General features: G+C 40.4%; 1 protein-coding gene across 6 annotated transcripts in view; it reads right to left on the reverse strand.

Moving 5' to 3' along the window:
- Positions 1 to 15,536, reverse strand: part of LOC114571834 (attractin-like protein 1) — a 322,321-nt gene that overhangs the window by 125,984 nt on the left and 180,801 nt on the right. For 5 of the 6 annotated variants that reach the window (XM_028603035.1, XM_028603034.1, XM_028603036.1 and 2 more), the window contains one exon: positions 6,394 to 6,455. In XM_028603035.1, coding sequence (XP_028458836.1) covers positions 6,394 to 6,455 — 62 coding nt within the window. Of the gene's footprint in view, positions 1 to 2,034; positions 2,069 to 6,393; positions 6,456 to 15,536 lie in introns of those variants that run through there. The other variant, XM_028603039.1, reaches the window with a different exon arrangement.

Raw genomic sequence — 15,536 nt, forward strand, 5'->3', positions numbered from 1 at the left:
AGAGGAGAGTTATTAAAATGCTGACATGAGCATCTGAGGTGAAAACTGAAGGCAGTTATGACAGTGTGCTCAAAGCAAGAAGGAGCGAGTGGTGTGGCGAGTGACATTTTTGCCCATGTATAGCATGTAGACATTCAGGGTTAAAAAACAAAAGTAGCCTACTGCATTTTTTGAGTAAGATCTATATTTTTATTTAATATAAATAATATTCTCCTAAAAATATACTATGCATAAACATCAAAGATAACCCAGTAGAGCACAGTCTTCTTAGTAGTAAAGATAATCTATGATCTATGAAGAAAAGGAAAAGTTAGAGAAGTTTAGTTAGAGAGAGCACTTTTATTTTCCAAAAAACATTTTAAGTTTTAAAATGGGCAATAAAGCTGAAAAGTCCTACAAACACAAAATGGAGCGCATGCCAAATGAATGGAGCCTGTCTGAAAGGTAATACTGTTGAAGTTCAATTATCCCAACGGCTTTGCTGATCCGTGCTGTTTGGAAATATTCCAAAAGAAGGCATTCCTGCACGGCAGAAAGACGCAAAGCAACAGGATGAAATGTTATGTTCTACATATATACGATTTGTTTACCGAAAAGTACATATTTGGATGCAACCCTCTTGAAATCACTAAAATTTTGATTCTGTGTGGTGTGGTTCTCAAACTCTTTTCCTTCGGGAAACGACAACAAACTTCGAGCTAGCAAGCTACACGCTGAATATGGCAAGTTTTGATGGTGCAATAAGGCAGGCCTGCTTGGTTCTTTTGTGATACAGATTGGTGGGATTGCAAACAACCAAGAGAGTTTTTTTTTCTCCTATCCCAGAATGTATCTGTGGTTTAGCCAGACTTTACTCCACAGCGCTGCGGAGACAGAGCTGGCAATGTGAGACTAGTTACTCCCCAACACCGTGTGTAACAACCAGAGACAGAGACAGTGTGCTCTAGTGCTGCATGCTGCTCTTAAAGACCCAAGGGCGGAAAACTTCATGCGTACAGGAGCTGTGGAAGTCAGGATTTACTCACTCCTGCTCTTGTGTGTGTTAGTGCCAATTTGGTTGTACGTTTAAGCAAGCAAAGCAACTCCTGAACCTGAAAAAGTGCAGACAAATAAAAGATCTTTGAACAAATAGACAACTACAATCCTGGTGGAAGAGGACGTTGACAGGGATGGTCATTCTGAAATGAAGCGGGCGAGCTCGGGGAGTCTCATGAGCCACTTAGTGCTGAGTAACCGCTCTGCTGTTTTGGGAAAGAGAGAGAGGATGGGCGAGAGAGAAACTGATTGCTAATCAAGCGAGAGAGAGAGCTGGGAGTAATTGGACGGAGCTGAACTGAAGTGTCACCAATTAGCATTTGAGGCTGTGGAGAGCGAGAGACATAAATGCTGTTTAACAACGGCCATTTTCTTTTTTTCCTCTCCTTCATTTTGAGATGAGCTAGAATACATGAGGAGGGATGGATGGAGGGAGGGAGGGAGAGTAAAATCTTTGTGGAAGGCAATTTCACAGCTTATCAGGGAGACACCAGAGGTAGAAACTCTGGAAACTTTTTTTTTTCTGAAAAAAGAAAAGGAAATATTTAATAAAAGACAAAGTAGGCCTAGACCACGTTTGTCCTCTGGGCCATTACAGCATTGTAATAATGCTGAAATAAAAAAAATAATGATGATGGCAGCAATGAAATTAGGGTTAGCTCCAATTTCTTTGGCATTTCTAAGTAAATGTAGCAGCATGTGAGACTTTTATCTTCCCCCCTACACGTTGGATGCCAGGAGTGGATATTGTACAAAAACACATTGACCACGAACATTTTGCCAATGTTAGCAGATATGCATTGAATGCAAACGTTTCTTTATTATGTTAATACAACGTACGATTCAGGCCAGATAATGTTTCCTTCAAACGCATTTGCTTTATGACGGACAGATACGTCAATCGGTAAGAGAATACAGATACATGTCCAATCTATCCTCTCAACCACGTTACTTCTTTCTGTATTTGCTGCATATCTTTTCCTCTTCTCTTCCATCCCAGTGCCAGACTGCATCTCATCACTGTTCCTTCTGCCTACAGGCAACGCACACACACACACACACACACACACACACACACACACACACACACACACACACACACACACACACACACACACACACACACACACACACACACACACACACACACACACACACACCTCCTGACCACATCAGCACAGTGGAGCCAAAAGCAATATACATACAACCCCCCACACACACACACACATCTATGCAATGTAGACCCACTGGCACATAAGCTCATAACACAACCTTTAGTATACAGTGTCTGTACATGGACAAACAAATCCTGAGAAAAACAGAAGAGGATGAAGTTCATCTACTATCGTACAGTCTTGAGTTACTTCTTTTCCGGAACTGAATAGTTTGACCACTACATCCATATAAGCTCCAGCACCTCTTCTGCGCTGGTTTTACTAAATCTGGTGCACGTGATGCAAGTTTGAAATAAACATCAGTATATAACATAATTAGACTTAGATGTACCTGGACACTAAAATGCTTGCATGCATTGAAATACTTTGAAAAGGACCAAGCTGTTGATGTGGATGAGTACTTTTCACTTTTGCTAATAAGGTGCATTTTGCTTCTAATATAATATTTACATACGTTTGCGTTTACTTGAAGCTGCATAATTTACAGTCCAGTTAACATAGCTTGATGCTGTCCGTCTGTCTGTCATTTGGTGCTGTGCAGGTAGTGCACAGTGGGTTTATCGGAGCCGGTTTGCTGAAAACAGCTGCCTGCTGCTGCTGGAAATGGGGTTCATACAGTTACAGTAGGTGTGACTGGACTACACAGTAAATATGGCATACAGCTAAAAAGATTGGTATTAATGTGTGTGGGTTTGTCGATACCTTTTAGTGTACACAGATTACATTGTGTGTTAATAATTGTAAAAATGATTTCCATCTCTGTTAGTCCATTTAAAACCAAAGAGCCAGACAAAGCAGTCCTTTTTCTGGGACTCCAGCTCGCTGTGCAGGCAGGCAGTGGATCTAATGAGAGAGTGTTTTGGGGAGAAAGTCTGGAATGAAGTCTGCTGTCTTCAGGCAAAATTCTGCCACTCAATTACGACACGGGACAAGTGTGTGTTTGTCTGAGTGTGTGTATTCATCTGTTTGAGTGTGTATGCGCTCGTTGTTTCCCGTATTAGTGCGTATGTGCGTAGATGCTTGTGTGTGTATGTGTGACTGTGCAGCCATGTGAGGAAGTGAGCCATTTTTGTGCCCAGGGCCGGCTTCCGGACATCAGCGACCTTTAGGCCAGCATAGAGGGATGATGTCATCAGTAGGGGACAGCGGCGAGTTTTGCCGGGAGAGTTTGGTGTTTGTGTGCGTGTGTTTGTTAGTCACTGCTCTTCTGCACGGCACCAGACTCAGTGAGAAAAGGTTATGTGCTACGACTACAGGACTTTTTTTTCTGTGTTGTTGGTTTACTTACTGCTGTTGTTATATAATATGTTTTTTTGTTTTTTTTCTCTGCTGGAAAAGGTATTCAGGTCCTTAACTTTTATAATAGTAGCATTAAAAAGGCTGAATTAGTTAGGAGTTATGGTTCAGATCCAATAGCATTATAAATACATGACTATTACATTACTATATAAAAAACTGTTTTATGATAAACATAACCCCACTGCTTATGGTGGCTTTATGGTAGTGGCAATCTAATATAAATCTAGCAAATATCAGTACAAATAAACGTACTTCCATTCTCATTGGGAAATTACTTTCGAGATTTCCAATTTACTGAGATGAGAGTCATACATTTTCTTTGAGTGAGTCAATATTTAGGGGGAAAAAAGTAGTAGGGGAGTATAAAATTTAGTGAGTGAAATGTGGTTAAAAATAAAGGTTATTCAAAATATAACCTACACATGTTTTGAGCTGCAACTCAGCAAATCATAGCTTACTGTAAGATTGTCTAGAGTGTAATTCCATCAGACGCAATGCACTGCGTCCCAGAAGCGTGCTATAACCAGCTCTCCACTCCGCTAAAGATACGCGCCTAGGGTTGGGCATCGTTTGGATTTTAACATTCCGATTCTTCCTTTCGATTTCGGTTCTTATCGATTCTCGATTCTTTGATGGATGGAGTTGAAATGGGTCACATGCCTATTTTCACACATAAGAGGAAAGTTTTATTTTGATTCAATGGCGGTTTGCTGTTTTACCAGGCTGTTTCAATGTAAAATAAAGCCACACTAGAGCGCTGCTCACTGTGCTCCATGGCTGCAACACAACAAGCGCCTAGCCGCCTCGGAAACCAAAACTTGAGCATATTGAATGGGGAAACGATGATCAGATATGAAACCAAATCCTCTACACGATTCTAATAAAGAAACAATTCTACTGGGATTGTGATTTTTGAAACGATTCGCCGAAGCGTCTATTGTTCACGCGAGCCGCGCTGCGTTTGACAGGCCGGGCAGCAAGTGGAAGGATATGAGAAGCCAGTAAATTTACCAAAAGACAGCCCAATATCAAATACATCTCCTCTACAACAACATGGACAACGAGAGATTCATCTTGGAGGTGGAAAATATATATAATATAATAGACAACGCAAGAAAACAGAAGGCATGGAGTTTAATTGCAGGAGTACCTGGAGTGGAAAGTAGATACTAGCTTAATAAACACGGGACTGTCCTGTAAAGTAGATACTAGCTTAATAAACACGGGACTGTCCTGTAAAGTAGATACTAGCTTAATAAACACGGGACTGTCTTGTAAAGTAGATACTAGCTTAATAAACACGGGACTGTCCTGTAAAGTAGATACTAGCTTAATAAACACGGGACTATCCTGTAAAGTAGATATTAGCTTAATAAACACGAGACTGTCCTGTCCCGTAAAGTAGATACTAGCTTAATAAACACGGGACTGTCCTGTAAAGTAGATACTAACTTAAAGCGTAACTCCCACCAAAATGCATCCTAGGGTATTTTTGTGAATGTACGTGAGTCAAACTTTAGTTTAAAAGCATAATTAGGACCGAATCGCCACTTTTAAGATTCACCGTATTCGCGTTTTTGGGTCAAATGGCCTTTTGAATGGGAGAGCTAGGGGCACTCTCACGCTAGTCTCAAAATAGCTATTTTCGAAATACTAAGAAGGCTCGACACAACATGAAACTTTGCTTCAAGTATCACCAGGAGCTCTACACCTTAACACAATTGACATTGTGTTTTGCATTGACAACATTCTTTGTGTACACAGATTTACTAAAAAGAAAGTTTTTGAGCAACTCACCGCAGCGGTTGTTGTTTCCGGCCACTACCACCTCGGCAGTCAAAACGAGTCGATATCCGAATGCAAATGAACGGACTCCATTTTAGGCTCCTTTTTCAACTACAAGGTCAGTATTGTAAAACACAGGACTTTCACCCGGGAGAGCTGGGTTCGCGTCCCGCGTGCGGTGATTTTTCAGCCGTTTCAGACGTTTTTAATAAGCCTTACCCAAGGTTTCTTTCCTAAACCCAACCATTTATTGTGTTCCTAAGTGTGTTTTTGTCGTTATTTTCCGTGTTTTTGTCACTTTTTTGTTACTAAAGCCTTCCCGTGTTCTTTTCCTAAACCCAACCATTTTTTTTTTTTTTTTTTTTTTTTTTTTTACAGGCGTGACGTTGTTCTCGCAATAGTACATTGCGTTCTTGCGATAACGCGCAACGTGGCGTACACGTGGATAGCTGAAAATGCGTACAATAACACACCATTTTGCTTTATGAAAGTGGCGTGTATATTTAAGCAAAGTCATGATGCCATGTTGCTATTTTGAGACTAGCATGAGAGTGCCCCTAGCACTCCCATTCAAAAGGCCATTTGACCCAAAAACGAGAATACGGTGAATCTTAAAAGTGGTGATTCGGTCCTAAATATGCTTTTAAACTAAAGTTTGACTCACGTACATTCACAAAAATACCCTAGGATGCATTTTGGCGAGAGTTACGCTTTAATAAACACGGGATTGTCCTGTAAAGTACTAGTAGAAAGCCTTCAATGTCAGTTGGGCAGGCGAGACGCTCCGCTTCTAACACGCTTGGCGAGATGCTCCCTGTGGTATGGTGAGTGGCGAAGGATGGAACAAAACCACGGCGCAGCCAGAACGTGTCACTTCCGCGCCTGGTAGAATTTCATGGTTATTCAGCTTATGGCCCAGTTGTGCAAAAAGCCTCTGGGAAGTGAATCACTGAGCAGCAAAGCCCCTGTGAGGAGCAGTTGGATGCTCTGCAGATAACAAAGTACATACTGACTTTTTATATATATATATATATATATATATATATATATATATATATATACACACACACACACACACAGACAGTCAGGAAAAACTTACCTGAAGAAGGTGACAAAGAACTGCACAAGGTCCATGATGCTGTTGTGCTGAGAGAAAGCAATCTGTTGGAAAAGGCAAAGAGAGAGAAAATATATACAGTTAACCCTCTGAGGACAAAAAACTCTTACTCAAAAAGCGACATTAAAAAATTTCATTTTAGACATTGTTTTACTATTGAAATCATATATTACAGTACTTTGTGAACCTAAACTCATGTCAAGCACTGAAATAATAAGTTAACGTTTGTTTTCAAAAGAGATTTGAGGAATTTCAAAAAGCGACAATCAACGTTTCCGGTTTAGCGTCAATTATCTCTTTCCACGTTGCTGAACAGAAAGCGGAGTTTGTTCTGAACATGTCGATATGAAACACATGGGGATCGGTTTTATGCAAATACCCTGAAAAGATGAATTTAAGAAGATGTGTGAAAATACAGTTAGACCTCAGAGGGTTAACATATACTGCAAAGTTTAGAATCTGTGGTCCAAATGTGAAGAAATGATTTAGAATGTTTTTAAACACACTGCTTATTTTCATTTCCAGTTGAGAAACATGTTAAAATGCAGATTTGTGGATGCAACTAAACTCTTCTGCATATGAATATACCTCAACCATGAAAACATGACGTCTTCAAAAGTAGCAAAGCCTCACATTGAAAATGTTCGCCATCTTTGCTAAATATATTGATTATCTTCTGTGTGTGTGTGTGCGTGTGCATTTATGTGTTTCTGTGCTCTGTTCTTTCTTCCTTTAAATTTGTAATACCGTATTCATCCGAATATTAGATGGGATTTCACCTGTTTCAACAGCCAATGGAGCAGTCAGCTATAAACAATAGAAATAAAATGATCCATAATCCATTCTATTTTAATGTTACAAACAGCTGCTTGAAAAAGCAGAGTTTTAGAGGGAGCCTCAACGACCACCCGAAATCCTGGTAACGTTATATGGTCAAGCAAGCTAGAGAATGACTGAAGAGAGGGAGAGCGCCCAGCGGCGTTAGAACAAAGCAGTGACTCAGAGAAATAAAACGTGTTTCCGCGGATTCATCAATAGAAATGTAACTGTAGCAAGCATCTCAATATCACTAACGTTATCCAAATTCATATTTAGACGCAACAAACGCTATATCCAGCTACAAAACGGCCTAAAAGTCGGAATTTAGAACGGAAGTTAGAACGGGAGTACAACGAGGCGTTGCCATGGAGATGATACAAAAAATTACAAACAGCAACAGCCAGAGAAAATCTTACCGTGGTCCTCAAAGTGGCCGCTTCCAAGAGATGGACAGGAGAGTGTGTGATTACGTAATGATGGGATGCCCATTACCAGAGCTCAAAGCCTTGGAGATATTTACCGTTAATTCAAAATGTGACACTTTCATCTAATAAGATTTAGAAAATATTATTTAGTTAGTTAAAAACAACAGCCTACCTTGTTATATCAATGTATTTTTATTAGAATTATTTTCAAATACAATTATTTTCTATTATTTTTTACAAGATTTGGTATTATTCAAGTACAAGTATCATTCCAAAAATGTGTCTTTAAAATTGGGAGGGGGTCGTCTTATAATCTGGGTCGTCTTATATTCGGACCAATACGGTATTACTCAGATACAGAACCAAAATCACATATCACAATCACATTAAACGACACCCACAAATAGTTAGACATAGCCTGGTCGCCAGCTGACCTTAGCCCCACCCACAACATTTAAGGTCGGGAAGTTGGGTCTGGACTTGATCCGTTGTGGAGCAACTATGCTCCAACCAGAGCTGTTGGACCAATCAAATTGTCAGGGCGGGCTTTATACGATGATGGACAGATGATCAACAGTAACGTAATCAACCACGTCACCAAAGAGCGCTTGGGTTGAATTCGTTTACCAAAGATGGCTGCCGCTGGAGAACTGAGATGTGTAGACTCCTCCATCACGTCTGTTATAGAAGATATCGACAGCGCATTCATTTTAAAAGAGGAACAGAGAACCGCGATCACGTATGTATACACATCGCCACACCCGTCCGCACGACACGGAAACTGCCGCCTCTGCCTTTGCTCTGTTGAAGCCATGGATGTATTAAAAGGGGGGGATGGGAGCGCGTTCATCATACCTAGTTTAATAATTCTGGATTCGGATACTAGTGAATGTTAAAAATGTTAAAAATGTGACGTTTTAAACAAGGACCCTTTAAGCATTTGGGCTGGTAAGTTGATGTACTCCAAAAATGATGCGCTGAAATATATTACTTTTTTTCACCATGCAAAGTCTATGGGAAAAGTCTTTCTGGTCCAGAGGGGTGCAGTTCCACTGTTAGCCGCTAAGCCCATGGTCGCTTTAAGACATGGCGCTGTTCCTCGGGGGTTGATCGAAGCCCGCCTTTGATTCTCCGTTGCTCCGATTGGCTGTAGGTGTATCCAATTAAGTGCAGAGGCATTTTCTTTCCTGGTTCGGTTGAAACACACCCCGTAATCACAGCCTAATGGAGCAGTATCAGACTCCGATTCTGACTAGGATCTGAGTAGGACCACGTCAGGCTAAGTTAGACAAGGAAACGTCCAGTTCCGTCTGACCTAAAACACCAATTGTTTTTGGTACATTTTCTGTCTCACAAATAAAATATGTGAGAAACAGCTCTCGGTTTATGTAATCAACTATGTAACTTAATTCTACCCAACACAGAAATGCACAAGGTTATACTAGTAAAAGATGATTAAAAAAAATTGATTTAGATTACAAACAGCTTTAACGGACTGAGGAAAGGCGACCTTATTCTAAATCTGTCGTAAACATATTGTTTTGCACAAAGCAACCAAAACTTACCGACTATACGTAACTCTAAATTCAGCGAGTCCCTCCGTAACTTTGTCTTACAGAGCATCGGGTGAAACTGATGCAATAACTGTGGAGGAACATCTTTGTAACCTTAGGCCAATGTTCAGAAATCTTACATAAGGCCAACACTTTTCTTTCTGCCAAATACATTCTCTAATATTCTCTATCCCCTTGAAAAACACGAGCGCACACACACACACACACACACACACACACACACACACACACACACACACACAGAATACAATGCAAGCAACCACCCATATGGTTTGTAGGTTATTAGAAGATTAGTCTGTGAGAAAAAGCTTCTGAACTTTTGTGCTCTCCACTATTCTGCAGCACCCGACAAACCCACTGGATGCCACAGCGCCACTAAATCCACTGACTGCACCATCCATCATCATGTCTGCTGGTGCAGTGTGTGGCCCTCTGCCGTCCCGAACCACAGATCTGATAGATGTTGACTCAGATATCTGGCGGCAATATTTTAAAGGTAGTTTCTGTTTTGAAGTGTGCTGAGATTTTAAGATATGGAATCATCTGGCTACAACCAAATACAATGGAAGTGAACAGTGATTGTGTTGGTGCACCTTAATTAAAAAAAAAAAAAGACATTTGAGAGAGTAGGTATCTTCTTTATAGGATTTCAAGATGAACTTTATTGGTCGCACATTGTGGGAAATTTGTCTCGGGCCAACATGGCATCATGACTTTGCGTAAACATACACAGCACGCGAAATGGCGTGGTATCAGTAAGCACTTTGAGCTATCCATGTGTATGTCTACGCTGTGTATATATATATATATATATATATATATATATATATATATATATATATATATATACCTCACTATCTCACTGAAGGCATCAAAACTATGAATGAACACATGGAATTATGTACTTAACAAAAAAGTGTGAAATAACTGAAAACATGTCTTATATTTTAGATACCAAAGTAGCCACCCTTTGCTTTTTTTGATAACTCTGTAAACCCTTGGTGTTCTCTCAATGAGCTTCATGAGGTAGTCACCTGAAATGGTTTTACCTTCACAGGTGTGCCTTGTCAGGGTTAATTAGTGGAATTTGTTCACTTATTAATAAAAAAGCAAAGGGTGGCTACTTTGAAGAATCTAAAATATACGACATGTTTTCAGTTATTTCACACCTTTTTGTTAAGTACATAATTCCATATGTGTTCATTCATAGTTTTGATGCCTTCAGTGAGAATCTACAATGTAAATAGTCATAAAAATAAAAAGGAAACGCATTGAATGAGAAGGTGTGTCCAAACTTTTGGCCTGTACTGTATGTATGTGTATATATATATATATATATATATGCGGGCTATTTAGGAGCTTAATAGACACTGGGATGAAGGAGTTTTTGAAAGGGTTAAGTGTGCAGCGAGGAACTCTAGACCTCCTACCGGATGGCAGCAGCTCATATTCTGCGTACAGAACATGAGACGTGTCGCTAACAATTCTATTTGTTTGTCGCAAAGAAGGCTGTTCATAAATACTTTGCATGGGTAAGTGCTCTCTAACACCAATGATCTTCCAGGCAGTATTTGAACTTTCACATTTTTTATTGGCAATTTAATTTATGATTTTTAAATTACATTTTGTTGAAATCTAAACCCCATTGTTTTTTTTATCTCATTGAGGGTCCCATTAAATTATATTTAACTCAACTGTACTGTGGCTTAGGCAGAAATGCATCAATAAATACCACCAGGGCTAAGTAGCAAACTGTGTCTTTTAATATGTTAGATAAACTGAATCTCATAGAACATGTGTTTTATGTTAATTAAAGAAAGGGCAATATCACATAAACTCACATTTATTCCGTGTTAAAATGTGCACATACTGTATGTTGCATCATTAAAATAAAAATGTGTTAAACATGTTTCCACTTGTTTCATCAGCATACACACCCACACACACCTTGTTTCATCCCTCAAAATATAACTCTGCAATCTGTCTTTATCAGCAGCCGAGTGTGTGTGTGTGTGTGTGTGTGTGTGTGTGTGTGTGTGTGTGTGTGTGTGCGCGCCCCTGTTTGTGTGTGTCAGAGATGCACCACGATGCTTCTGAACTAACTTTTGGCCTCAGCTATGAAAACGCCTGAAAGCCATTGTTGTCCAACTCTAAAAATCCCTCATGTTAAGAGGATTATTTATTACAGACATAATTGATTTTCTTTACACTTTTCTGCCCTGTAGGAAGAAAACAGAGCAGAGTGTTCTGTTGGAAAGATCACCGATGCCTCATTTCTGGATAGTTGGAGGAAGATGTGCATTGTGGGAAGAAAATAGAATCCGATGAATGCACATCGTGTTGACTATTGGCACCAGACCGGACCAAACCACAGTCTCACGCACGCACACACACCCACACCCACACTCACACACGCCTTCAATCTCCCGCTAAGATGCTTTGTGACAATGTCTGATTCTTCCACTTGTTGGTAATCTACCGTAAAACTTCAAATAATAGCCCGGGCTTCTATTTACCCAAATCGCCGAAATGCACCGGCTTGTATTTGAGACAGGCGTCTATAAGAGACAGGCCTTTAATTGACAATAGGAGGTTACCACATTATATATATATTTTTTAATTTGTATTATTCGTATTTAATTAATATTTATAATTAATTTGAATGTGTTTAACAAATTATTTAATGTAAGAAATGTCTTAGATTATTGGCAGCATAAAAAGAGAAACGATGTGACAGCAATGGGCAGAACAATATCTACTGCTAAAATCCATCATATATGAACTTGTTGCCCGAAACACATCAACAAGAAAGAACGCTGCCCTGTAAAACAACTGCAATCATGTGATAGAAAATTACTCTATTCATCACTATCATCATCCCCGCGATCCTCAATAACAAGTTCATTGGCAAATTCCTCCTCCACGTCGCTCTCCTCCACTTCGCCCTCTCCAGCCTCCGCTAACTCTGCCTGCCTGGCTTGCACTAACAGCTCCCGCCCAGATGCGCACGGTTCTCCCTCTTTGAAACAATGGATAAGGTGATCCTCGCTTCCATCAGAAGCTACTGTCAGGCCACATACCTAAGGATAACATCCCGAAGTTAATGAAATATATTATCTCCTCTTTCACCCTCACACACACACACACACACACACACACACACACACACACAGCGTGCTGCGCACAAGCATACCTTAAAGGAATTTTTCAGCCCCTCCGTATCTAGCTTTTCCCACGTTTGAAGTACCCAGGACACCAACAAGCGGCGAGCTGGGGCCCTCATATTTCCTCCAGCGGTGTACTCCTTGTCCACATCCCCTGCCATCCAGCTGTCGTAGGACTCGTGCAGGCTGGCTTTGAACGGTTGGTTCCATACGACGTCAGGGGCCTGTATGTACTTTGTCCAGCCCCCGGGTATCACAGCCATGGTTATGTTGTAGCCCCTTCTGAGCTCAGCTTTGGTTGCTGCGCTGATATGACAGCGATATGAATCCCAGGCTAGGAGACGAGGGGCGAAGTTAAACTTTCCCACCACTCTCTGAAGCCAGTCTGCAGTCAGCTCCTCGTTCATCCATCCATTTTTGGACGTGGCCACTACCACCCCACTGATATTTTGCATTGCTTTCACCTCCTTGATCCCTCCTTTGAAGACAACGTACGGTTTCATTTTGGTCCTGTCTGCTTTCGCAGCCAACACCACAGTTAACTGGCTCTTCTCATGACCTGTGGTTTTCAGTGGGACACTGTGCGCACCTCTTGCATCCACCGTTGGAGAGCCCACCATATCAAACCACACCGCTGTTTTGTCCATGGCTATAATGTTTTTTGGCTGTATTTTCTTTGACTTAATAATCCGCGTTGTATATGTTACAAAATTCACCAGTTTCTCAGTGAAGTGCTTGGCGTCTTTCTGGGCTACAGTTGTGCGTCTTCTGACTGAAAAGTTGTTGCGCTTCAGGAATTTGGCCCTGATCATTTTACGTGAGACTCTGAGATGCTTTGTCCGCATGCTGTGGAGCCACTCACACACGCTCACCTCCAGCTCTTCACTGACCTTCCTCCTCCCTCCACCTCGCAGTCTGGCCCTTTTGTCGTCTTCCTCGAACAGACGTTGCAGTTCTACTTTATGTTTACGCCATTCTCGCACTCTCTTAGGACCAATCGAGAAATGTCTTGCCGCTGCTTCTCCCGAATTTTGTTCGGCAAATTTGACAATTGTCAGCTTAAATGTCAAATCATACTTTTTTATTTTTGTCCATTATCCATGGTGGTATTGAGAGAATTAAGAAAAACTGAAGACTAAAAGAAAGTTTGTTAACCTGTTTGTTATGTTGCCATAGTGATGAGTCATTTATGAACGGTTGCGTCTGTCACGTGAAATCCAATCAAAACATAGAACAAACGATCTGACGGGTTTTAAAAGATCAAATACAACCCGACAAGGAAAAAAAACAAAAACAGACCAGGCCTCTATTTGAGACCGGCCTTTATTTACCCAAATCTGTTGTCACACCAGGCGTTTAAAAGAGACAGGCATCTATTTGGGACTCGGCTATTATTTTAAGTTTTACGGTAAGTGCATTTTAAGGGTCATTTTATGCCAATAGTTTTAAACAAAAATACACATTTAAATTTTTAAAAGAAAAAGAAGTAAAAGAATTTAACAATGCTTTCAAAAGCTCTATTAAAAAAAAAGATACACACATTAAATAAAAAGTTATGAATTGGTTTGTATGATTTATTTCTTTTCTTCAATTTGTGTACTCCATTATATTATTATTTCAATTATTAATCTGTACATTTTTTGGCTGCTTTTAATCTATTTATGGTCAATGTGTTTATGTTACTTTTTTATTGCCGCAAAAAAACAAAAATATGTTTAAAAAATACATATATTTCTTGTTTAGTGGAAAGTACTTTGTAATCTGCATTGTGTTAGAACAAAAGCAGCTTCCATATTACAGTAGACGAGGACATCAGTTGTAAGACTTTGCTGTTTACACGTCTGTCAAGTCTTTCTCTTTTGTGTGAACTCTAAGTTCAGGATCTGCATAATAAGGCTGCAATTTCACTTTAGACGTCTTCAAACGCTTCTCAGTGAGCCGTTTCATAAAAAAAAAAAATCCGCCCTGTCAGACAGACCTGCACTCTATTCATTTTTACGTTAAGAGGTGAATAGTCTTGTTTCATTTTAATTGGCTTTAAAAAAAAAAAAAAAAGTCTTGCATTTTACTTTGTGAAACTTCAAGCAAACGTGGAAGTGGTGCAGCTGAGGCCACCGATGTGCAAATTAGCCTGTGTCATCACCTGATCCTCATGACAGGTGGAGTGCCAGAGATCGGTTTTAAAATCAGAAAATAAAAAAAAAATACAGCACTGCAGCGACTAACATGGACTATAAAGTATAAAACCATTGATAACAGGCCTCGCGGTACATTTGACAGCAATATATTTCAAGCGTGTTCGACGAGGGATAGCTTTGAATGGCCCTAATAGCCAGAAAGGCTGTGTCTTTGTCTTTGGCGATTCCTCTGGGACTAGTTGGGAGGGGGAAGAGAGAACGAAATGGGGCAGAATGGGCTTAAGAGGTTTACTGGCATTTGTGCAGCAGGTAAAATGGCCTGACAGTGAGAAACCTGCAGGAAAGCTGATTCCGGTCCAGAGGGACGCAGCATTAATACAGGCATCAGGGAGAAAAAGAGCCTGGCTTTGCATTCAGGCTTGCAAGGCAGCAATCTACAGCATTACCACGAGACAATATAAAGACTTATCATAAATGGACTGTACACGCGCACACACGCGCACACGCACGCCCACGCCACGCACACGCACACACACACACACACACACACACACACACACACACACACACACACACACGAAGAAAAGAAATACATGCAAATATATTGGAAAAAAAATACATTAAAAAAGTAATGCAACAGCTCAGTCAGGAGATATGAAAACACAAATAATGAATATAGTAAATGAATACAAACTCAAACATTCCTCCTAATGTAGCGCTCCCACACACAGACACACACCATGCCAACTCCAGGCAACAGTCATCATTTAAATTTACAACAACTGCAGTCGTTAAACAACTACAGCATAATCAATAAGCTGTTTAGACCAAACCCTTTTCTTCTTGAGCCACACCACTGCAGAGCCACAAACACACACGTCAGTCAGACAGACAGACAGACAGACAGACAGACAGACAGACAGACAGACAGACAGACAGACAGACAGACAGACAGACAGACAGACAGACAGACAGACAGACAGACAGACAGACAGACAGACAGAC

The sequence above is a fragment of the Perca flavescens genome, chromosome 17, assembly GCF_004354835.1.
Source record: "Perca flavescens isolate YP-PL-M2 chromosome 17, PFLA_1.0, whole genome shotgun sequence".
In the NCBI taxonomy this organism is placed as follows: Eukaryota; Metazoa; Chordata; class Actinopteri; order Perciformes; family Percidae; genus Perca; species Perca flavescens.